The 25,907-nt window shown below is 40.9% G+C and overlaps 2 protein-coding genes across 6 annotated transcripts in view; one reads left to right on the forward strand and one right to left on the reverse strand.

Annotated features, from left to right (window-relative positions):
- The window catches only part of il20ra (interleukin 20 receptor, alpha), a 19,927-nt gene extending 12,416 nt beyond the window's left edge, over positions 1–7,511 (forward strand). The window contains exons 5-7 of one of the 2 annotated variants that reach the window (NM_001079676.2): positions 2,233–2,377; positions 3,867–4,006; positions 5,868–7,510. In NM_001079676.2, coding sequence (NP_001073144.2) covers positions 2,233–2,377; positions 3,867–4,006; positions 5,868–6,497 — 915 coding nt within the window. In that variant the 3' untranslated portion in view covers positions 6,498–7,510. Of the gene's footprint in view, positions 1–2,232; positions 2,378–3,866; positions 4,007–5,867 lie in introns of both variants that reach the window. The other variant, XM_005160336.6, reaches the window with a different exon arrangement.
- Positions 7,512–8,207: 696 nt separating this feature from the next.
- Positions 8,208–25,907, reverse strand: part of bub1 (BUB1 mitotic checkpoint serine/threonine kinase) — a 31,313-nt gene continuing 13,613 nt past the window's right edge. For 2 of the 4 annotated variants that reach the window (XM_073933968.1, XM_002665639.8), the window contains exons 12-25: positions 24,045–24,161; positions 23,584–23,685; positions 22,716–22,797; positions 21,204–21,273; positions 19,977–20,151; positions 19,832–19,904; positions 17,484–18,319; positions 16,477–16,626; positions 15,535–15,635; positions 14,502–14,663; positions 13,952–14,109; positions 11,333–11,510; positions 9,150–9,256; positions 8,208–9,058 (exon numbers count right to left, since the gene is read on the reverse strand). In XM_073933968.1, coding sequence (XP_073790069.1) covers positions 8,860–9,058; positions 9,150–9,256; positions 11,333–11,510; positions 13,952–14,109; positions 14,502–14,663; positions 15,535–15,635; positions 16,477–16,626; positions 17,484–18,319; positions 19,832–19,904; positions 19,977–20,151; positions 21,204–21,273; positions 22,716–22,797; positions 23,584–23,685; positions 24,045–24,161 — 2,510 coding nt within the window. In that variant the 3' untranslated portion in view covers positions 8,208–8,859. The remainder of the gene's footprint in view (positions 9,059–9,149; positions 9,257–11,332; positions 11,511–13,951; positions 14,110–14,501; positions 14,664–15,534; positions 15,636–16,476; positions 16,627–17,483; positions 18,320–19,831; positions 19,905–19,976; positions 20,152–21,203; positions 21,274–22,715; positions 22,798–23,583; positions 23,686–24,044; positions 24,162–25,907) is intronic. The other 2 variants (XM_073933970.1, XM_073933969.1) reach the window with 1 other exon arrangement.

Here is a 25,907-nt window from a genome sequence, read left to right on the forward strand (position 1 = left end):
TAAACAAAAGATATGTTAGACAAATTATTACAAATGATTATGTATGTATGAACGCAGATGATAACAAGTTCATTTACATACCTAATATAAAGCTTAAATTTACATTAGAGGTGAAAACCGTGATTATTCTTCAGACTATATAATCGTACAATTAAAATCTATAATTGTTGCATCCGTAATTGTTACGCAGAAGAAGAAGCGTACTTCAGCAATGCACCGCTTTTGTTGTGCTTTGAAATACAATATTTAAATGTTTGTAAAAATAAAATAAAAAAGCCACATTGTACAATGCAGTGATGTTACTTAGTTTCAAAATCCAGTTTATTAACAATATAGAAAGATCCAACGTGGGTGTCTTAAGGAGCAAAAATGCAGCATATGGGCTCTTAGGGCCTACTCACACTATGCCATCCGTACCGTGCCCAGGACCGTTTCCCGGATCGTTTAAAAAGTGTGCGTGCGCTGAATCGGGCTCAAGCACGGTTCACTTGGCCGGCCCTGGCCCGGTTGGAAGAGGTGTGCCTGAGCACGGTTCACTTGGGCTTTGGCGCGGTACGCTTGTGTGTGAGTGCAAAACGCGCCAAAGCCCGAAACTGAAAGCGAGACGTGACTTTTAAGGGACTGTTTCATATGGATTTATTAATCATTCTTACTGTTCAGTGAACGCAAACTGCCGTCGTTTATTAAAGACGCAAACTCTTCACTTCACGACAGCTGCGCGCCTTCAGCAGACCTCCTCATTCCTGCAGCACGAGAGCTTTATGATTGTTTATGAGCGCCAAAAGTGGCGGATCTGTTCGGCGAAATATCTGACTGCGTGTCACCGCATCCCTAAGGGCTGTTTGGCGAAATATTTGACGGCATATCAACCGACTGAAACGATATAACTAGAGAAATCTCCACTGTGCTACTGAGAGAGAGATGTAAGCGTGTCGAAGCCCGTTTGTGGTGTGAGTGGGGGCCGTCGGGGGACACGGGAGGGGGGACAAGCGTGCTTTGGCCCGGTTCGAGGCAACTGTACCTAGTGTGAGTACGGCCTTATATGCTGTCGTGTCATCACTTATATTGCAAGTCATATCTCTCCAGACCCATATTTGGGATGCTTTTCATGAACCGGCCCCCATGACAAACTAATTGAATAGCCCTGCACTAGAGCAAAACAGACAGCAAAATGGGATAATGCAAGTTTGCGTACTCCTGGTTGGAGAAAGACGAGTTTAAACAGTGGCTGAAACCTGTCGCTGAAAACAACCACGTAATTTATTCTCTCAAGGTTTGTTTCCTCCGAGCTTATCTGAGATCTGTTGCACGGTTGTGCTCCATTGATTTATTTAACTACAACTGTTTATTAAGTTAAAGGTTTGATACTGATTAGAACTTGAAGTGGTGACGAGGCCTTAAATTAGGGGTCACCAATCTCAGTCCTGGAGGGCCGGTGTCCCTGCAGGGTTTAGCTCCAACTTGTCTCAACGCACCTGCCTGGATGTTTCAAGTATATCTAGTAAGAGCTTGATCAGCTTGTTCAGGTGTGTTTGATTAGGGTTGGAGCTAAAATCTGCAGGACACCGGCCCTCCAGAAACAAGTTTGGTGACCCCTGCCTTAAGATAAAGCCCCACCCCCAACTCAATATTCTGTTTCAGCTGGAAATAAAAGTCTGCAGAATCTTCCTGTGCACACTGACTTTAAAGGGGACCTATTATGCTAAATTTAAACAGTTGTGTGGCAGCAGTGTGTGAATATAATCATCTTCTAATGGTAAACTGACTTGATAAAAACACTTTGATTGACATTCTCCCTTTGTACGTGTCATCAGAGGATGAAAGCCCCGCCCACTAGTGACCATCTCTCCCTCATCAGCATAGGACGTTAGTCTTGTTTCTGAATCTGCCACTATGCTGGCACAGGGGCATTTGTAGCTCCGCCCTCTTCTGAAAAAGAGCACAATCTCATTTGAATTTAAAGCGACAGTCACCAAAACACCACAATAAGGATCAAAACCTAAAAGTGTCAGTTTCAGAGAGTTATAGATATTATTGGTGTGGTGTTTTGAGCTGAAACTTCAATACACACTCATTAAAGTACATCTTGTAAAAAGAGCATAATACGTCTCTTTTACCACACAGCAAATTAATAGCTTATTTGGACAAAAGTCTCAAGGTAATTGTTTGCTATTGAACCTAAAATATAAAGCGTGAGCAGGGAAATCATGCATTTCTGTCCATTTCTTCTAGGATGTCTTCAGGCTGACCAATGGGAGCTTGAGTCTGGGCGAGCTGGAGTTTTCCACCCAGTTCTGTGTGGTCGCTCAGGCCCAGTCTGAGTCTATCCCGCTGTCCTACATACCCAGCCAAAAGCAGTGCGTCCACACACCCAAAGGTACCGCCATAATCACCTTCATCAGCCCAAGAAGCATTCCTGTGCTTTCACTTTCACATCCAACCGGTTTGATCAGTGTGAGCGACATGACAGGTCGAGGAAACCTTTGAATTCTTATCATCGGTGCTGGTGTTTTCCCAGCGTGCTCTGAGCTGGACTTCCTCATGCCTGAGAGCTGGTTTACAGTCTTCATGTGTGTGCTGGGTGTTAATGTGTAAACTGCTGCGCCCTGTTGCACGCAAGCCCTCAAGCTAAAAAAAAAAGAGCTTTAGCGATAAGCAGACCCACACAGAATCACAACACACCGAATTTTGAGCTCATCACTGAGTGTCTTTGTTGACTTATTTAAACGTGTAAATAGATGATGATACATTTATGACGGTATCAGTCATTTTATTAACTAATATGCAAATATCTGTATTACTTATTTACAATACAGTTTGTAATCTAATATTTTATATTTAGTAGATTTATTACACGAGAGATTTGCTTTGTTTACCAAACATTCATTCATTTTCCCTCGGCTTACTCCTGTGGTTATCAGGGGCCGCCACAGCGGAATGAACCAGCATATGTTTTACACAGTGGATGCCCTTCCAGCTGCAACCCAGTACTGGGAAACACACACACACACACACTCATTACGGCCAATTTAGTTCATTCAATTCCCCTATAGCGCATGTGTTTAGCACCCAGAGGAAACCCACGCCAACATGAGAAGGATATGCAAACTCCACACAGAAATGCCAACTGACAGCCGGGACTCGAACTAGTGACTTTCTTGTTGTGAGGCAACAGTGCTAACCACTGCGCCACACATTTACCAAACAATCATTCATTCATTTTCTTGTCGGCTTAGTCCCTTTATTAATCCAAGGTATCCACAGCGGAATGAATCGCCAACTTATCCAGCACATGTTTTAAGCAGCGGATGCCCTTCCAGCTGCAACCCATCTCTGGGAAACATCCACACACACATACACTACTGACAATTTAGCCTACCCAATTCACCTGTACCGCATGTGTTTGGACTGTGGGGGAAACCGGAGCACCCGGAGGAAACCCATGCCAACACAGTGAGAATATGCAAACTCAGCACAGAAATGCCATCTGACCCTGCCAAGGCTCAAACCAGCGACCTTCTTGCCATGAGGTGACAGTACTACCCACTGCACCACCACACTGCCTAGTTAGATTAAAGTTAAAAATATTAAGTAAAAAATTTCGCATAAAGCCACAAATTTTTATTTATTTAGAAATTTCTGCACAGAAAGAGAAATCTGGGAACATTTTTCTGCTCTTTCTGCACTTAATTTTGTTTAAAAAAAATGAAATAAATTATATATATTTTTTTTTTTATTTTTTATTTTTTTTACCTTAAGCTAAAGGTATACAACGCAAATCAAATTCAGTAAACAATCAAGTCTCATATCATACATCTACTTGTTTTTTTTTACTGAAAGCATTCTGTGTTTCTGTCCTGCTGCAGACCCGTTCAGAGATCAGCTGCTGGCTGCCATGCTGGGCGGTGTGCTGCCGTCTGCCCTCTGTCTGTGTGTGATGGCTGTGCTCGGGGCTCTCATCCGCTGCTACATCACTGACCACAGACAGAAACTGCCCAAGAGCACAGTAAGAACAGCACACACACACGCACGCACACGCATGCACGCACACGCATGCACGCACACGCATGCACGCACACACACACGGTTTACAGGGACACAGGATACAGTAAAGACCACTTATTATATGGCTTTGCTTCACCCCTTACCTTAAACTCATCCTGCACAGGCAAATTTGATAAAAATAAGAGCTCGTTAAACATAATCTTTAAGCATTTTCATTAAAGGGACACAAGGTGTGTCCCTGTAAACCAGCTTAATGTAGTACAACTAAGTCATAACCATGTCATGCAAATTTGTGTCCCTGTAAACCACATACACCTGTATACATGCACACACACACTTTCTTAGACAAACAAACCACAACATTTAAAAAACTGATAACTAGGCCCAGACAGAATCTGCCACTACAGAACCACCCGGAACACCCGAGCAACCGTCTAGCAATGCCTTAGCAACCACCTAACAATGCCTTCGCAATGACCTAGAACACCATAGCAACGCCATAGCAACTGCCTAGCAATCACTCAGAACACCTTAGCAACCGCCTAGCAACACCCTAGCTAGCATCTAGCAACGTCTTAGCAACACCATAGCAACCACCTTGCAACACCATAGCAACTGCATAGCAACCACTCAGAACGTCTTTGCAACCGCACAGCTACGCCTCAACCACCTAGCAATGCCTTAGCAACCATCTAGCAACCAATTAGTACAAACTACCAACCATCTAGAAACAACCTAGCAACCGCCTAGCAATTCCTTAGCAACTACTCAGAACACCCCAGCAACGCCTAAGCAACTGCCTAGCAACCACCTAGAACACTCCAGCAACACCTTAGCAATGACCTAGAACACCTTGGCAACCACTCTGAATACCCTAGCAACCGCTTAGCAACACCTTAGCAACCACTCAGTACACTCCAGCAACACCTTAGCAATGACCTAGAACACCTTTGCAACCGCATAGCAACCACTCTGAATACCCTAGCAACCACTCAGGACACCTTAGCAACCGCAAAGCAATGACTTAATAACCAGGCAAAACATCCTAGCAACGCCCTAGCAACCACTCAGAACACCCTAGCAACGCCTTAGAAACCACCTTGCTACCACTTTAAACAACCTAACAATGTCTTAGCAACCACTTAGCAATGCCTTAGCAACTATCTGGCAATCACTCAAAGCACCCTACAAACACCTTAGCAACGACCTAGTTTGCAACCGCCTAACAATACCTTAGCAACCACCTAGCAACCAAATCAGAACACCTTATCAACCACCTAGCAACCAATCAGAACACCCTAGCAACACCATAGCAACTGCCTACCAATACCTTAGCAACCACCTAGCAACCAATCAGAACACCTTAGCAACCACCTAAAACACCCTAAGATGCCTTAGCAACCACCTAGCAACGCCTTAGCAACCATCTGGCAACCATTAAAAGCATCCTAGAAACACAATAGCAATGACGTAGTACACCTTTGCAACCGCCTACCAAAACCTTAGCAACCACCTAGCAACCAATCAGAACACCCTAGCAACACCATAGCAACTGCCTACCAATACCTTAGCAACCACCTAGCAACCAATCAGAACACCTTAGCAACCACCTAAAACTCCCTAACATGCCTTAGCAACCGTCTGGCAACCATTAAAAGCATCCTAGTAACACCATAGCAATGACCTAGTACACCTTTGCAACCGCCTAGCAAAACCTTAGCAACCACTCAGAACACCCTAGCAACCACTAAGCAACACCTTTAAAATTGGCAGGTAGTGTAAATCAAATGTTTCCCAAATGAATGAAGCTCACTGCATCTCTCAGAGGAAATCTGTTTAACGCTGCACTTCTCTCATTTCAGCAGCTGGTTCAACTGAGCGAAAAGCTTCAAACGTTCAAACCAGAGGTTCCTCAGACGGTCATCTTTAACATCAAGCTGGATGATTCCTCAGTGCTGCGTCCTGCTCTGCCGCTGCCGTTCTCTGTTGAAGACTCTTCAGAGGAGCCTGTGAACGCCGTCCCGCAGCCGGCCGGATCATACGCTCAGCAGCAGCCTCTGCCCCCGGCCGGGCCCGCTTCCCTTTCAGGAGATCTGCAGGACGGAGATTCGCTGAGTCTGGACTCTGAGCCGCTAGCAGACCATCACAGCGAGGCTGGAGATTACGCTTTCGTCATCCGGGCTAAGGTTGACCACAGTGAAGTCGAGGTCAGCCAGTACAGGACACAAGGCCACACGGCAGACCCGCAAGACCACCATATTGAAGAGGAGGCGCAGATTTTCGTGGACTGGAGCCCAGAGTCTGGAGAACTGAAAATCCCTCTCATGGGTTTGCTGGGTCTGGAGGACGAGTCGGGGGTCCAGACTGAAGCGGTTTCACTCCTGCCCAACCTGATCCTGACGCAGACCTCGGTGGACGGCTGCGAACAGGAGGACGATTTCAGCATGATGGAGCGAAACTGGGGCCTCGTAATCCACTCCAGCCCTGAATGAACACCGTAACGCCACTGAAGCCATGTCCACACCCTCATGAGCACTTCACAGAGTTCCCCTCATTTGCAGATTATTTTGCTTGTTTTAAGGAAAACACTCTTATTACTGGCATATTATTTCTGAAAACAGGACAGTATGTTTTGCTCGTCTAGAAAAAGCTTCTTGATTTAAGACTTTTTAGATATCTGGACTAGAAACAAGACTAAAACTAAGTAAGAAGTGTGAGGAAATCACCTTTACGGTGTACGAATGAGGCGATATAATGAAGGATTGTGATAAATAATGAAGGATTCTCAATAGACCGTTTCTGCTTGAGCTGACTGCGAATATGAGACTCAAGCAAAGACCTTCAGCTTCAGTATTACACATCATTTACTGAAAAAAGACGTCCAAAACCTGAAGCGTTCAAAGCTGCTGTGAAGCTCAGCTTCGTTGGCTTTTAGTTGCGGAAGTGTGTTTTGACAGCAGGGGTCGCTGTTCCAGCAGATGAAACACACAATATTTGATTGAACACCTCTATTTTGCACAAAGAATACTGAAATATCTGTGATGGTCAAACCTTTGCTGCTTGCTTAGAGCCATATCTCTGTGACTGTCAGTGATTTTTCTAATGGAAATGCCCTTAATACCTTAATAGTGGACAAATTAATCACAGTTCATGAACATTAGAAACACGAGACAGCGCAACACTACTGAACAAACCTCTGTTTTTATCCACGGATGAAGTTTAAAATGGTGTGTGTGTGTGTTGAACGATGTAAAAAAAATAAAGAATTAGTTTGAGTCTTGGAAGGAGTTATTTTATACAGTGTTGTGTGTTTAAACTACACCAAATGCTTACTTTTATATTGAAGTATTAATGTATGTGGTTGTGAGTGAATTATGTGGACGTTTCTGTGATGATGATTGTGAAAATAAGAGCTTAACTCTTTCAGCTGCAGGTTTACTTCTATTTTAATCACTACATGTCTGTCAGTTTTTGATCCGACAAAACAATAAATCTTCGAACTTTGAGTGTCTTTAATTAAATCACATCCACACTAATGCATAGGCTTACACACTAGCACAGGGGTTCTCAAAGCTGGGGGTGTGAAGATACAAGATGTGCAGCACCTGAAACTACGGATACTGGAAGCCTGTGCTGGCATTTCTCCTGTGGTGTTGCTATCAGTGTGTGAAGAGGCTTGCATTGACGATCCAACACAATGGGCAGCACACTGAACACACTCTATAAGTGGTCAGAAACTCGTAAATAACTCATGAAAGAATAAAGTTACGTTAAATCCAAGCGCACCATTGATTTTCTTGTGAAATTCCCAAGAAGTTTGACGTGTCACATGACCCTCTTCCTATTGAAAAAAACAAAAGTTGGATCCAAGATGGCCGACTTCAAAATGGCCACCCCCCATTTTGACAACTTTGCCCCCTCACATATACTAATGTGCCACAAACAGGACATTAATATCACCAACCATTCCCATTTTATTAAGGTAAATCCATATTAATGGCACACCCTGTAGATTTATTTAAGGGGGGAGTGTGTGGTGGTCTCGTCTTCCATTTTTTTGTCCTCGGCTGATCACATGCCTGGTTTATAAATTAACTTAATGCAAGTAACATCTGGATACATGACAGAAATGTAAATATATGGTTTCATTATTAACAGACAGATCACAGAGTCTGAACAGGAAGAGGAAAAGCTCCAAAAACTGGAATCAAAACTCTTTATTTGTCCAAAAATGCCATCGTATGTGACAGAGCGAGCACACTAACAAGATTTACTCGAATCTACAAACACAAGACTTTTTTTTTCCTTAAAATGGCAACAGTAAATGTAAAATAGCGACAAGAAGCTAAATGTGTGTGTGTTGAAGGATTACACAGTGCTGCCTCTTGAATCAGGCTATATGAACACACACACACACACACACACACACACACACACACGTATGCAGATATATATATTTTTTGTTTGAGTCCATATATAAATCTGCGTGTATGTGTGTGTTTGTCCACATATGCGTGCTCCTGAATGGGATGCCAGACACACAAACACTGGTGCATGTGTATCTGTGTGTCTGTATGCATGTGCACCGGCTCTTAATGGGCTGTACACACTCACAAACGTGTACAAATATCCGTGTGTGTCCACGTGCCAGCTCATAAATGGGCTTTATACACACACACACACACACACACACACACACACACACGTGCATATATCCGTTGTGTGTCTGCATGACATCTTCTAAATGGGCTGTACACACACACACACACACACACACAAACAAACATGTATATACATATATATTGGTGTGTGAGCACGGTGGCTCCTGCATGCTGCTGCTGTCCCGTGTGCAGATCACCTGCGTGTGGATCGGGCCTCCTCCAGGATCTGCACCACCAGCCGGTTCTTCAGGCTGCGCAGCTTGCTGTTGTAGTTCTGCTGCAGGACGGCGTGCAGCCGCTGGCGGAGGACGCTCAGACACGGAGGAGCGCTGCAGTCCGACACGTTCAGCAGCGTGTGGAAGAAATCCTGCCAGAGATCAGCGTGAACGTTCCTGACACACAAACACAAGAGCATTAGGGTCATCTCGCGGCCCTCCTCAACAACTCGTCATCAGCATGTGTGCGTGTGTGTGTGTGTTTTACCTTTTAAAGACTCCATTTGTCCTCCAAACATCGCCTTCCTGTTTGACTTCCATGTACGTCCCAAACAACATACAGTAAACCGTCCCTGCGATCCCGAAATAATCGGTCTGCAGGAGAGAGAGCAGACAACAAACTGAGCTGGACGGAGGACCACAACCTCACGTTTAACTTCAGTATACAGACCATTTCACAGCGAGAAAAAGGTAGGCATTTTCTAAGTGTGACCGTTTTAAAGTCGTGTCGTGTTTTAGTAGCAGTGTGTTCATCTTGAGGACATCTATAAGCTAGTGTGCTAAAAAAAACAATAGAAACCTCCAAAGCCGCCTGAATGCATCCGTGACTTTTGACGTCAACTCGTAGTTCAGTTTCTCATCAAATCTTCTGACCAATCAGATGCTCTCTAGTGTCTGGCATGCCCCGCCCCCTTCTCATTTGTTGTTCATTTGATGCACTTGAGTTGGGTTTATATTTACATGCTTTGTTTTTATATATATTCTAATAACTGATGTATTTTATCTTTGTCATGATGACAGTAAATAATATTAGACTTGATATTCTTCAAGACACTTCTATACAGCTTAAAGTGACATTTAAAGCCTTAATTAGGTTAATTAGATTAACTAGGCAGGATAGGGTAATTAGATAATATATTGTATAATGATGGTTTGTTCTTTAGACTAATCGAAAAAATAATAGCTTAAAGGGTCTAATAATATTGTCCCTAAAATGGTTTTTAAAAAATTTAAAACTTTTATTCTAGCCAAAATAAAACAAATAAGACTTTCTTTGCTCTGTTAAACATCATTTAAGAAATATTTAAAAAAGACAACAAAAAAAATCAATGGTGAGCTAATAATGTGACTAACTGTGTGTATATATATATACACACACATATATACACACACACATATATATATATACACACACACACACACACACACACACACACATATATACACACACACACACACACACACACACACACACACACATATATACACACACACACACACACACACACACATATATATATATATATATATATATATATATATATATATATATATATATATTAGGGGTGTCAAAATCAATTGTTTCTTCGATGCACCGCGATGCAGACGCAGACAATTTGGTATCGGTTCAGTAATAATCATACCTGGTTATTATGTACTGACGTCATTTATGTCATGCACTATGTTGCCGTAGTTTACTATGGCGAGGGAGGCAAGCGTGAGTATTTACAATGCTCCAACTACTTAAAAACGCAGAAACTACGCACAATTTGACTGCATGTGTGTTTGCTGGACAGTCTTTCAACGACACTAAACAGCAGAAGCCCCTATTACACTGCGACTGAGAGAATGAAAGTAAACTTCATTTCTTTCTCTCTCTCTCTCTCTCATTGTGGCCTGTTTGTCCTGCTGGCGTGACCTTTGCTCTCGGCTGTTACAGCGACACTTCTGCAAACAGACACAAGCACGTGTCTGCAGAGATTTCTCCACTGCGTCTATCATGGATCAGCTGTGATCGCCGCTGCTGTTTATCAGTGTCACTCATCTGTGAATGAGCCAATCGCAGCCCTTTCTGTTGAGGCGTGACCAATCAAAGTGGGGTAAGAAAGAACTTACAAGACAAGGCTCAGAAAGCGAGCGGGATATTTATTTTTGTTTATTTACTATAAATGCTCGTGTTGTTTAAAGGTACAGTTTATATATTTGACTGCATTAAAGGACAAAATTGTGTTACAGAAGGTATATAAATATATTTATACATTTTAACACAAGAATTGCTGCTGTTAAGAATTTAAAACTGTGTATGGAAAGCACCGTGATGCACAGAGATGCACCAAGACATCGAATTGAACCGAATCAATGGCATGATAATCGTAACCGAACTGAACCGTGAGACCAGTGTAGCTTCACACCTCTAATATATATGATATATGTGATTTTTTTCCATCGCTATCCTTGTATTTTTAAGTGTAAAGTATTAAGTTTTAAAAGAGCTCTACAAAAATAAAGTATTATTATTAATCTTTACATCAGTGGTCAATAAATATATTTCGTTTTCAACATGGATGATAACTTGAACACCACACAATCACACTAGAGTGATTTCCAACAGATCATATAACACTGAAGACATGGTTCATGGATGAGTGGTTCAGATGGGACTGATGTTACCTGGTAGGTCCAGGGTCGGCCGCTCAGCATCTCCACGCACTGGAAGCCGGAGGTCATGCATTTGGCCGTGAACGCAGTGCCTTCCGGGAAGAGTGTCATGTCGATGCTCTGGCCCAGGTCGATGAGAGCCAGGCCATGCTGCAGGTTTTCCTGGTCAAAGCAGTCGTTCTCCAGAAACCTGAACACAGCATTCATGCAGGCGTTTAATACTCTATATTAATTCATTACAAACTTTACAGGTGCAACATTTTCCGGCAAGTGTGTCCAAGTACATCAGGGTATAACAGGAATCAGAGTTATAGTCCGCATGAACTGGAAGCTGTGACAGACTTTTTTCATATTGTAATGCAGTTCCAAGAGAAACAGAATATTATATGAGAAAACAGTGGGCGTGGCTTGTTTTTCTCCTGCGAGCTGATTGGATGTAGTAAAGTAGGTGTTTTATTCAGAAAGATGGGGAGAAGGGTTTGGGGAGAGTTACTACAACCTAACAGACTCCTCCTGCTCACCATACCAGTTTGTTGTCTAAATCAGTGGTTCTCAAAGTGGGGGTCGGGACCCCCCAAGGGGTCGCGAGACAATGAAGGGGGGGGGGTCGCCTGGTGATTTCCAAAAATCTATTTATTTATATTAAACCATAAGAATTACCATATTTTATCAATAAACTACTGAAGAGAAAAATTGTTGTTTATAGTTAATATATACTATATAGTTACTACATTAGCTTATAGTTACTAGTTCTATTGGATTGCGACCCCTGGTGTAATTACATAATTTTAAAGACACACCAATGGCGTCAGATGCAGCAGATTGATTTTATAATATCAGGGTAAACTTTCTGGCACATTTACAACTCTGATTTACATTAAAAAAAGATTAAACTAAGAATAAACTTGGGTCTATTGGTGTGTGTGCGCTATTGCATGCAAGGTTTCTGTATATATCACCTCAGAGGATATTGGGGGTCGCGAGTCACTAGCATTGTTATTTTGGGGGTCGCAAGCTAAAAAGTTTGGGAACCCCTGGTCTAAACTGACAGCTAGAGGGGCGTGGTTAAGTATGTTAGCCACGCCCAATACCTCAGACAGACCTAATCTGAGAATTTAACTGAAAACAAACAGGAAGTGCATTTTCAGATTTCAGTTAAAGATTACAAGAGCAAACTTGTTTTTTTTCTTCATGACATGCACAGATGAATGGATCAGCACTAAACTAGCAATGTGAGCTGACAAAATCAACATGGTTAGTTTTGATTTCATCTGTACTTTAAATGCAACGCTGCTTTTAAAGTAGTGTGTCAGTGATCTGAGTTTAGAATTTATAAATGTTACATATTTCTGCTACAAAAACACACTGACCTGCTTCATGAGACACACGTTAGCCCCCTGAGTACTGAGAGTACTGGCTAGTTTTACCACAGATTTATAATGCTTTGGAAGCTTCAGAAATAAAAGTCAGTCTCCAACAAGAGTCACACTGCTAAAAATGCTTTACTTACTTAGATTTTTTGTCTTGTTTCTAGTCCAAATATCTAAAAGTTCTTAAGTAATTGTAAAGATTTGTAAAAAACAGACAGCAACACTTTTGCACAATCGATACCCAGCTGATTCAGTCGTTTCATAGAGGACTTCTCTTCTTTTATCCATGTCAACATAAAGGCAGTAAGGTGCGCCTTTTCGGCCCTGATGCCATTTCGGCTGATGTTGACCTGGATCTGCGTCATAAACGCAACAAATAGGCTTTACCTTTTATTTTACAGCATATAAAGCATGTATGCACATTAGTGCAATATCATATTCAAACAACAAAACTGTTTACAAAAAGTCAACATATGCGCGCGTTGTTGTTGTCTTTTCATCACCGCAGCTCGCGCACTTGAACCGCGAGGGAGAGAGAGGAAACCATATAGCAAGACAATCTTTAAAATAATGATTTCTATTAAAAATGTAAAAGGTTTTGTGATAATAATAATAAAAGCGGGGCATTAAATAAACGAATATTTTCCGTGAAGCGAGCAATTTGAGGAAGTCAGCTATTTTTATTTGACGGAAGAAAAAACATATGATTGGAAAAAAACAGCCTATGCCGGTTATTAATAATAAAATAATCAGTCAGTATTTTCGTTTTTTAATATAAATTAATTATTTAAGTAAAAATAATTTAGGGCAGTCCTTTTTATTTTATTCATTTTATTTAGTTTATTCTGTTCTTCTGTGCTAAACACTGCAGGTGTGTGAAAATGCTGTTGTTATGTTCTATTATTAATATGCTAGCATATAACAATAAATCAGTATTTTATGCAATATTTAATGTGTCGGACACAAAATAGACACGTCAATTTGTTTAATATAAAATTAATAGTAATCTGACCAGTTAACCGTTAATAACCGATTAATGAGCGGCGGTTGTCGGGTAGCAAAATTAACCGAAATGAGCATCCCTAAAAAGTGCTACAGAAATAAAGATACATTTAATTAAGTTAAACATTTGCATATCAGTCAATATTACTGAAATTAATATAAAAACTGAATATACATTTACACGTTTACAGTACTACATTTAAATTGATCTGGACTGAAATGCTAGACTTTAAATAAAAGCTGATCTCTGTGCTCTTACCTCTCACCCAGCAGGAAGTTGTCGGGCTTGATGTCTGCGTGGATGATGTGTGCCGCATGCAGCAGCTCCACCATCTTCAGGATGCAGACGCTGAAGTACAGCACCAGCGGCTGCGGCATCAGCTTCTCACTGCGCCTCTTGTACAGGTTTATAGCGTTCTGGAGGGACACACATCACGCATTACACATACATTTACTCCTGTTTCTGCCCTACAGGATGACTGAGACACAAAATAGACAACTACAAACGTTCACCAAAACATCACTGTTATTAGTGGTGTGGGGGAAAACAACCCATTAGAACAGGGGTCAACGATCTCGGTCCTGGAGGTTTAATATATTTGTTTTTAATTTGATAATTATGCATTTTGTAATTAGGTATCTTTTATTACTATCAATAATATTACTTTTATTTCATTTCTTCCTCTCTTATTTAATCCTTGTTAAGGAATGTGAAGTGATTTTGTTGCATAATCGGGCTGGTTCTTAATAAAGCAAAAAAAAAAAAATAGAATCTGTGTGTGTGTGTGTGTGTGTGTGTGTGTTCTCACCAGCAGTGTGCCGCAGTTGTGCAGTTGTCCGACGAGGACGCTGCCGTTGTTGAACAGATGAGCGGAGTGGATGCTGTTGTAGAGATGCCTCTCGCTGGGCTGCAGACGCTTGTTCAGCTGACAGTCAATGTAAAACTCCCAGGGGTTCGCAGGCTTCTGCACCTACAGGAAGAGCACGGGATGATCAATACCATCAATGCACATGATCACACTTAGTTATCATGGCAGAAACTCAGCTACACTGAAAAAAAAAAGAATAGAAATTTGTAAGTGTAAAAACTGAACGCTTCACTAGCGAGAAAACAGTTAAACAGAGCATCTGCAGCACGAGGATAAAGAACGACCCTCCTCCATTCAGCCTCTTTACTTTCTCTATACTTTTACTCTTTACTCCTCAACTTCGGTGAAGTGAGGAAACTGTGGAAACTCACTCAACTGAACACATTCATTAGCTCACATTATTAATTAAGTTTGTTAAGAGCAAAGATTTTTCAAAACTATTTCTAAATTCAGTTCTAATCTCCAGCAAATGAATAAATGAACAATAATAACGAAGTGTGCTCAAAAACCTGAGCTTTTTCCAAACACACATCCTGTTCTTATGCCCCATATGGTGATGCAGACGTCTCCAAAACCCCAGAGGTGGACAAATTCACACTTGTGTTTATTAAGCAATATAAATATGAATATAATAAATAATACTGATAATAATAATAGCATTATACTAATGCAGATGTCATGAATGAACAGAAAAAAGCCCGCCGAGGTGAAGAAGGCATGGAGAAAGTGGTGTTTATATATTGTAAAATTTTAATTTTATTAATATTTTATATTTATTACCTTTAACTGTTTTCATCTGTAAAGATGTGTGTGTTGCTGTACATTCTGTGTGTATTAAGCAATGTGTAAACATTTGGGTGGGTGTGTGTGAGTGTCTGAGAGAGAGAGAGAGAGAGAGAGAGAGATAGAGAGAGAGAGGAGAGAGAGAGAGAGAGAGAGAGAGAGAGAGAGAGAGAGAGATTGAGAGACCGACCTTGAGGAAGAGCTTCTGTGTGGTCATGAGGTTGGTGGCCTGGTAGACGGTGGCGAACGCTCCCTGTCCCAGAACAAAGTCCACACGCAGAGACTCTCCAGCTGGGAAACGCATCAGGACTTCATATTAGACAGCACAAACTGAGACATCTTCTCAATAACAGAGATAATACATTACTACAAAACTCACGCACCATATTGAAGCTGAATATATATTTACAGAGTGTATGTATATGTGTGTGTGTATGAATATATAAGTTACAATCATAACAATTTATTGAACTGATTTCATATATTTATTTATATCATATTTTTATTTATTTTGATTAAATATATTCATTTATATTACTTACTAATTAAATTTATTATTTATGTTCATTTTTGTTAAAACTATATAATTTATTTAATTTGTTATTTATTTATAATCAGCTTATTTATATATTTAATTGCATTTATTTATTTATTTATATTTAATAATGTATATTTTGTATTTAATTGTATTTATTTATATTATGTTTCAGGTGTATTTAAGTTTAATTAAATGTATTTATATTGTTTACTTTATTATTGTTTTATATTCAATTGATCGATATACCTAATTGATGTATTTATACTATCCATTACATTTATTTATTGATATTGAATTAACATATTTAATTTATTCATTTATATTGTTTATTTTAAAGTTGTTTATATTTTTATTAAATGTATTTATATTTCATTTTTTTATTTATATCATTTATTTATTTTATTATTATTTAAATGTATTTATATATTTAGTTTGATACTTTTATTAATTATTTTTTTTTATTTATATTTAATGACTAATATATATATATATATATATATATATATATATATATATATATATATATATATATATATATATATATATATATATATATATATATATATTATTATTATTATTATTAGCAGGACGTACCGATCTGGACGGTCATTTTGGGAGTGATGGAGGGCAGGTGGCAGCTCCAGACGGTGAGGTTGGGCTGTGAGGAGAGAGGAGGCTGCAGGTTCGAGAGCAGAGACACAATCAGCTCCTCGTCCCAAGGGTCCGGCACCAAAGGAACACACACTGCAGGAGCACACACATAATGAGAACAGGCCATTTACACTTGATATTTATTTAATATCATTTGATTTATTTATATTATTCATTGAATTTATTTATATATTTAAATTATTAATTTATATTACTCATTAATTTAACTTATCATTTATGTATGTTTATTTTGTTAAATTGTATTTATTATTTATTTATACATTTAAATCTATCTATATTATTCATTCAATTTTTAATCATTTATATATTTAATTTACTTATTTGATATAATTGTATTTATTTTATGTACTTAATGTAATTATTAAAATTTAAATAAATGTATTTATATTATTTAATTTACAATTTATTTATATTCAAATTATTATCTATAGTTAATTTTACTTATATTATTCATTTTGTTTATTTAAATGTAATTAGTTTATATATTTAATATACTCGTTTATATTGTTTATTTTTAATTAATATTTTCATTTAATTTAATTAGATTTATTTAATTTTTTATATTTATATTTATATTATTTATATTTATATTATGCATTTCATTATTATTATTTAGATTACATTTATTTATATATTTAATTTGACTTTTATATTATTTCATGTATTTATTTATATTTAATATATATATTTAATCATTATTTATAAATGTACGTCTGTGAAACATTTCCTCAATCAGCTGGTGTGTATTATTATTACCAGTAAACAAACTTGACACAGAAATATAGAAACCTCACCACCAGTGTTTCAGAAGTCTTATTGCAGAGCAACACAAACAAAAGGCAGAAGTATAAATGCACTGCTACATGTAAGGTCTGCACTGTGGGTTACGGAGATCACTCGATGCAGAAGTCTAATTGTTATGGCAGTACCTGCTCTGGATGTGTCCATGGGGCTCATGGGTGCTCTGGGGGTCCTGGCGCCCTGCGGGGGGCTAGTCATGACATTCAGATGCTGTTCTACTGGCCGCTGTGGGCTGGCAGTGTGTGACCAGTCTGCTCTTGGACTCCAGTGCTCCTCCTGAGCGGCTGCTGGGGTTCGCTTGGGACTCATCAGGAGAGACTCATGCAACACTTGCAGTGCTTCCACGCCTGGCTCCCGCTGCAGGAAAGACCTTTCAGGAAGCAGAACGTCCACTTCCTCCATGTGTAAAGCATGCTCTGCTATTGGCTTAGGGCTCATGGCCCACAGGAAGTCTGTTTTGGGTGGTTTCTCCGGACTCTGGTAGATGTTCCAGGCTCCAGGGACAGGAGGGGGACTCATCATGACATCCAAATCTGGTTCTGCTGCATGTGTGGAGCTGTCCATCTGGAACCAGTTGAGTCCAGGAGCGGCTCTGGGGCTCATGTCTGGAATATCCGGTGTCTCCAAAGGCTTCATCCCTGACGAATGCCTGTGGAAGGAGGTCGTGGGCAGTAGGTCTTCATCTTTGGCTGTGTCCAGAAGCGAGGGCTCCTTCTCTGGGCTCTGATAGATGCTCCAGGCGGGTCTGCTGCTGTTCCTCAAGGACTCGTCCTGTGCTCGGAGGGCCGTGTGGTCGGGAAAGGACAAAGCAGCCAGCGGGTGTCTGCTGCTGCAGCTGCTCTGGGCCAGAGAAAGTCCTTGACTCTGCTGTGCTAAAGACACCCCCTCCCCAACTATAGTGCCCTGAGCCTGCATGCTGCACTCGGCCGGCTTCTCCTCCGCTGGGCTCTGCTCCATGATTGGGCTGCAAGCAAACCCGATACAGGTTAGTTACTCCACACTTACAGTGCCGCAAATGGCACACTATGAAGTGTGTACTTACACACTCAACAGCATTGAATCTAGTGTCGTCCTAAGCGGAACACTAAGCGGAAACTCAAACCGTTTCACAGATGACATTTGACGTTTTAACAACTGACAGCGCTATACGCTAGTGTTTAACAACAGGTGGTGCTCTAGGCTAGTGTTTAATAACATGTGGCGCTCTAGGCTAGAGTTTAACAGCAGACGGACCTCTAGGCTAGTTTTAGCAGGAGATTGACCTCTAGGCTAGCTTTAGCAGCAGACAAAGCTAGTTTTAATAGCAGACGGCGCTCTAGGGTAGTTTTAACAGCAGACTGCGCTCTAGGCTGGTTTTAACAGTAGACGTCGCTCTAGGCTAGTTTTAATAGCAGATGGCACTCTAGGCTAGTTTTAACAGCAGACTGCGCTCTAGGCTGGTTTTAACAGTAGACGGCGCTCTAGGCTAGTTTTAATAGCAGACTGCGCTCTAGGCTAGTTTTAACAGTAGATGGCGCTCTAGGCTAGTTTTAATAGCAGACTGCGCTCTAGGCTAGTTTTAACAGCATACTGCGCTCTAGGCCAGTGTTTAACAGCAGACGGTGCTCTAGGTTGGTTTTTACCAGCAGATCGCGCTCTAGGCTTGTTTTTAAACAGCAGACGGCGCTCTAGGTTGGTTTTTACCAGGAGATGGCGCTCTAGGCCAGTGTTTAACAGCAGATGGTTTTTTAGGTTGGTTTTTACCAGCAGATGGCACTCTAGGCTTGTTTTTAAACAGCAGGCGGCGCTCTAGGTTGGTTTTTACCAGAAGATGGCGCTTTAGGTTGGTTTTTAACAGCAGACGGTGCTCTAGGTTGGTTTTTAACAGCAGATGGCACTCTAGGCTAGTGTTTACCAGTAGACGACGCTCTAGGCTAGTTTTAACAGCAGATGGAGCTCTAGGCTAGTTTTAACAGCAGACGGACCTCTAGGCTAGTTTTAACAGCAGACGACGCTTTAGGCTAGTTTTAACAGCAGACGGACCTCTAGGCTAGTTTTAACAGCAGATGGAGCTCTAGGCTAGTTTTAACAGCAGACGACGCTTTAGGCTAGTTTTAACAGCAGACGGCGCTCTAGGGTAGTGTTTAACAGCAGATGGTGCTCTAGGCTAGTGTTTAACAGCAAACAGCGCTCTAGGTTGGTTTTTACCAGCTGATGGCACTCTAGGCTTGTTTTTAAACAACAGACGGAGCTCTAGGTTAGTTTTTAACAGCAGATGGCGCTCTAGGCTTGTTTTTAATATACCGCTCCTACATCAGAAAACATCAAAGACAGTTAATTTCATTCAAGATAATGTGACACATGAACTAATTAAATATTTATGGATAATAACTGTCTATAATAAAGCCTGGTTATTTAACATACTAAATAAACTTCAAGTAACAGAAAAAAGAACACAGAATCAGTGCTTTAGACTGCCGCTCTGTGAGGACGTTACCTGAGTTTGGTGGGCTGTCTGAGGTATGGGGTTTCCTCTGCAGCGCTGACGCCTCTGACCACTGCGTTTTCCTCTGAGAAAAAACAGTTAAAGCCAGAGTCGGATGAGCAGCGGCGTAACAGATGACTGCTGGTGTGTGTCATACCTTGGCTCTGCTCTGCATCCCACGAGTGTGGAGCATGAGGGTGCAGCGGTGTGGACACCAGGTGAGCAGACAGGCTGAAATCCCGTGTATGGTTCGGACATGGGCCCACAGAGACGTTTCGTGCACCCCACATGGTGCTCTCATCCGTGATGAACTCTGTGCTGACTGGAGTCTCCTAATGGAGGCACACACACAGACACACGGGTAAACTAGGGCAAAATGATTCTGGGGGAAATGATCCCGTGATAAAGATAGAAATATGTATATACAGTTGAAACTAGAACTTTACACACACTCTAAAAAAAGGAACATAAGCATTTTTTTTTAAATGTCTGATGGTAAATCATGCTAAACGTTTACTATTTTAGGTTAGGATTACCCAAATGATTTAAATTTGCTAAACGCCAGAATAATGAGAGATTTTTTTAAATAATTTCTAGACAGTCAAAAGTTTACACACATTTCCTTGGTATTTTTTTTAGCTTTGCTTGTAAACTGTATAACTTTGGTCAAATGTTTTGGGTCTCCTTCCACAAGCTTCTAACAATAGTTTGCAGGAATTTTGACTCATTCCTCCTGACAAAATTGGTGTAACTGAGTCAGATTTGTTGGCTGTCTTGCTCGCACAAGCCTTTTCAACTCTGATCACAAATGTTCTATAGGACTGAGATCAGGGCTTTGTGATGGCCACTCCAAATCATTCACTCTGTAGTTCTTAAAGCTCATTTGTACAAATTTGGCAGTATGCTGAGGGTCATGGTCTGTTTGGAAGAGCCATTTGTGGCCAAGTTTTAATTTCCTGGCTGATGTCTTGAGATGTTGCTTCAGTATTTCTACATAATGTTCTTTCTTCATGATGCCATCTATGCTGTGAAGTTGACCTGCAGCAAAACAGCCCCACAACATGATGCTGCCGCCCCCATACTTCACAGTTGGGATGGTGTTCGTAGGCTTGTAAGCTTTCCCCTTTGTCCTCCAAATGTAACACTGGTCATTATGGCCAAACAGTTCAATCTTAGCTCCATCAGAGCACAAGACATGTCTCCAAAAATTAGTCTCTTTCCCAGTGTAATTTAGCGAATAGTAATCTGGCGTTTCTGTTGATTCTGGCTTGTTGATTTTTCCATGTTGTCACACAAGCAAGCAGTGTGTTTTAAATAACACAGTATCGATGCTTACCAAAATATCGATATTTTTGACAACACTAATCCAAACTGTGACACTTACATTGGCTTTGGACACTGGGATTTCCATCAGTGCTCGGGTCACCGCTGGCTTGTTTCCAGCCTGATCAGACCTGAAGGACAGAGAATGCGGTCTGAGCATCAGAAAAACAACTAGCAGAAGTAGTTCACTTTACACAGGGTTCTTACACAATTTCTCAAAAGTCAATTTTAAGCACTTTTTAAGATACATTTACAAGGTTTACCTGCATGTGACGTTACAATATACATATTTATAGCGGACGCTATTTTATATACAGGTAGCATTCAGTAGTATAGTACAGTAGAGTAAGAGTTATTTTAATGCAGAAGCAAATATACTAATTTTATTGACATTTTTAGTAATTATTATCTATTTTGTAACAATTATTATGACACCATCACGATTACTTTAATTACACTACAATCGCCAGCCACTTTATTAGGTAGTCCAACTGCTCGTTAACTCAATTTCTAATCAGCCAATCACATGGCAGCAACTCAATGCATTTAGGCATGAAGACATGGGGAAGAAAGTTGATTTAAGTGACTTTTAACGAGACATGGTTATTGGTGCCAGACAGGCTGGTCTGCGTATTTTAGAAACTGCTGATCTACTGGGATTTTCACACACAACCATCTCTAGGGCACGACATGTCCAACCTTGAGACGAATGGGCTAATACAGCAGGAGACCACACCGGGTGCCGCTCCTGTCAGCTGAGAACAGGAAACTGAGGCTACAATTCACACAGGCTCACCAAAACTGGACAATAGAAGATTGGAAAAACGTTGCCTGCTCTGATGAGTCTCTAGTTCTGCTGCAACATTCCGATGGTCAGTTCAGAATTTGGCATCAACAGCATGAAATCATGGATCCATCCTGCCTTGTATCAACAGTTTGGGCTGGTGCTGGTGATGTAATGGTGTGGGGGAGATTTTCTTGGCACACTTTGGGTCCGTAAGTACCAACTGAGTATTGTGTCAATACCACAGCCAACCCGAGTATTGTTGCTAACCATGTCCATCCCTTTATGACCACAGTGTATCCATGTTCTGATGGCAGCAAGATAATCCTCACTTCCAGCAGGATAACGCACCATGTCAAAGCGTGAATCATCTCAGACTGCTTTCCTGAACATTGCAATGAGTTCACTGTACTCAAATGGCCTCCACAGTCACCAGAGCTCAATCCAATAGAGCACCTTTGGGATGTGGTGGAACGGGAGATTGGCATCATGGATGTGCAGCCGAAAAATCTGCAGCAACTGTGTGATGCTATCATGTCTATATGGAGCGAAATCTCTAAGGAATATTTCCAGTAGCTTGTTGAATCACAAAGACAGTTCTGAAGGCAAAAGAGGGTCCAACCCAGTACTAGTAAGATGTACCTTATAAAGTGGCTGTTGAGTGTATTGCAATGCATCGATTGATAACATCTAATATTGGAAAAAGACAAAAAGTGTTTAAGCATTTTCAATATTTCCCATCAGCCCTATGCTAGCCTGATTGCAGGATGAATGAAGGCTTGGTCTCACCCTGCGCTCTGTGACTGATCTCGGTCCTGGTAGATCATGAACGGAGTTGCGCTGGCAGCTTTTACACAGGAGGGGGCGCTACCTAAACATCACAATAACATTACAGCCAGCAGAAACACATCCCTGAATAAACAACCAGCAGCCAAAGCAGAGAATGCATGCATGTATGCATGTGTGTGTGCGCATGTATACATGCATGTATATACAGTATGTGTTTGTGTGTGCGCCTTTCTGTTTGTGTGCACATCTCTATGTTTGTGTGTATGTATGTGTGCATGCATGCATTTGTACACGTGTGTGCGCACGTATATGTGTTTGTACATGCATGCGTGTATGTAGGTGTGCAACTGGTTTGTGTTGGTCTGTGTGTGTGGTATGTGCATTCATGCATGATTGTGCATATGGGTATACATGTGTGTATGATGCATGCATATATGCGTGTATGCATGTGTTTGCGTGTGTATGTTGGATTGTTTTGCTTGTGTGTATCTCTCTGCGTGTACGTGTTTATGAATGCATGCATGCATGTATGTATATTTATGTGTGTATGCAAGTAATAATGTGTGTGTGTGGTTGTGAATGGGTGAGTGTCAGTGTATGCACTATGTGTGTATGTCTGCATGAATGTATGAATATAATGCATGTGTGTGTATGGTTTTGCACGGGTGAGTGTGTGTGTGTGTGTGTGTGTGTGTGTGTATATATATATATATATATATATATATATATATATATATATATATATATATATATATGAATGCATGCATGTGTATGTGTGTGCGTGTATGTATGCATGTATTTATGCATGCATATAAGAATGTGAGAGTGTATGTTGGTAGTTATGCATGGGTGTGTGTGTGTGTCGTACTGATCCGGCAGCTCTTCTCGAAGCTGTCTTCAGGCTGAACGCTGCTGTTGAACATGGACTCCTGGAGGAGCGTCGGCGCTTGAAACATGTCCATGATCACACCTACATGAGGACACAGAGCGACACAAACACAGCAGTTCCCTCATTAACATCACCACACACTCCAACAACTCCACATCATCACACACTCCAGCCTTTCTACACAATCTCCAATTCAAGATTTCAACCTTACCAGGCTCAAACTTCCTCCAGACCGTTTTTTTTACGATTCTAACCTTCTCATAAACAGTTTTGACACTCAACTTCTAACAAGCATGTGGCATTCTGACCTGTGCTGACATTTTTTCCACAGAAAATAAAGGAAATGAATCGTGTCTCTTTTGCAGTAGTCAGCGTAATAACAAAGAGTGCAGTATTACATGTGGCCTGAAGTGAAGTGTGATCTGCGAGTGTGCTCTTACCCAAAGCCTCGCGTGTGTTGACGGTGGGTGAAGGCAGAACCCGGGACGGTGTGGCCTGAACGAACCCCAGAGATGTGTTGGGGGTGACATGAGAGTGATTGAACCCACCATACGATGCTGACGGTGAGAAAGAGAGAGTGATAAAAAGCAACGTAAGTGAGAAGATGCAAGGACTTGGTGTACTTAACGTGTTTGAAATACAGCACCCATACTTTGAATTCGATACCGGTCAGTTCCAGATCTATATCTTTTTCTTATAGGGGTGTGAGAAGACGCTTACTCCACGAGCCGAGACATGAGCTTGGGTTCATCTAAATTTGATTTGTGACCGTTTTGACTTTAAAGGGCACCTAGGTTACCCCTTTTTTCAGATTTAATATAAGTCTTTTGCGTCTCTAGAATGTGTATATAAAGTTTCAGATCAAAATAACCATCAGATTTTCCATTATACCTTTTACAAGATGCTGTTTTATACTGATTTCCAGCAGGGGGTGGTTTTGTCGTACTGCGCCTTTAAGACGAGTCTTTCCCGCCCACTATTTCTACATGCCTCCTCCCTCAGCTGCGTCAGACAACAGACAGACTTAAAGGAAGAAGGTCTCATGTAGCGTTTGTGAGATACTACAGTAAGAACTAACATTTACTAATCAGTATTGTGAAGTTGCATTGATGAGTCACACACAATATCGTTACAAAGTTAACGCGCGCGCACACGCACACACACACACACAGATACACACGCAGGCAGGCAGACAGACAGACAGAGCGCGCTTAGCTTAGTTAAGGCTAACCTCAAGTGCTGTGTGGATATCTGTTATGCTAATGTACAAAATAAACCTGATTTAACTTCCACAAACCGGGATTGAAGCGTCTTCTTTTATAATTGTTCTGACACGCGGCTGTGCTGATGAAGTAAAACGCTGTAATTAATTACACACATACTCTGTTTTAAAACACTTTAAACATGTGAAACTTACTCTTAATCACATTTGATGATGATTGCTGATCCTAGCGAACAGAACAGAGCTTTTATTCCCGGTTGCTTTGCGTATGTCTGCCTGGTCTTGTTGACATATACACGCGACTACCGGAACATGTTAATGCGCGCAGCTGTCAATCAATTCGGTGGGCGGGGGGACCGCACTCCTACGTAATGGTGCGATCGATTTGAAAACAGCTCCAATTGGCCAACCCTTTTTTTGTAGTTAAATTGAAAAAAAAGTACTGGGTGTGTTCAAATCACCCCAGTATGACGGTCTATACACTATACCAACACACAGATCTGTCCAAACAGCTTGAAAAGTAGATTTTTTACCATAGGTGCCCTTTAAGCATATCTGAAGTGCTATTCCATCGCATGGTTAATGTGTGAGCTGCAGTTGCAGAAGCCTGTGCTTTTGGATGCAGCAACCATTGAAAAGCAGTTCCGCCCCAAGCAAACGAGTGCACGCACAACAGAAGCAGCCCAGGTACTAGTTTCACCCTCATGCTTAATCATAACATCACAACCCACCAGACGACTTTTACCCTCGACGGGAAATCTCGTCACGATTTAGTCCGGCAAGATCTTGTCACACCCCTAATGTCTTAACAATAATACATACATGTCTTTTTTTTTTATTTTGAGCTGGGATTTTGATCGCTGAAGAGAGCGCTCTGATTGGTTATTTAGCAACGAATCAGAGCACGAGAACAAAAACTGAAGTGGCATAACAAGTTAACAATAGGGTATGTGCACACGGACATTTAATTTTCAGTCAGCCAGCCCAAGTGCTTCTCGTGAACTGTGGAGCCATCGCAGAAATAGTCATGATTAACGTCTGATTTCATTAGAAATATAGAAAAATATGGAAATTCATCTTA

This window comes from Danio rerio, chromosome 20, assembly GCF_049306965.1.
Source record: "Danio rerio strain Tuebingen ecotype United States chromosome 20, GRCz12tu, whole genome shotgun sequence".
Taxonomy (NCBI): domain Eukaryota; kingdom Metazoa; phylum Chordata; class Actinopteri; order Cypriniformes; family Danionidae; genus Danio; species Danio rerio.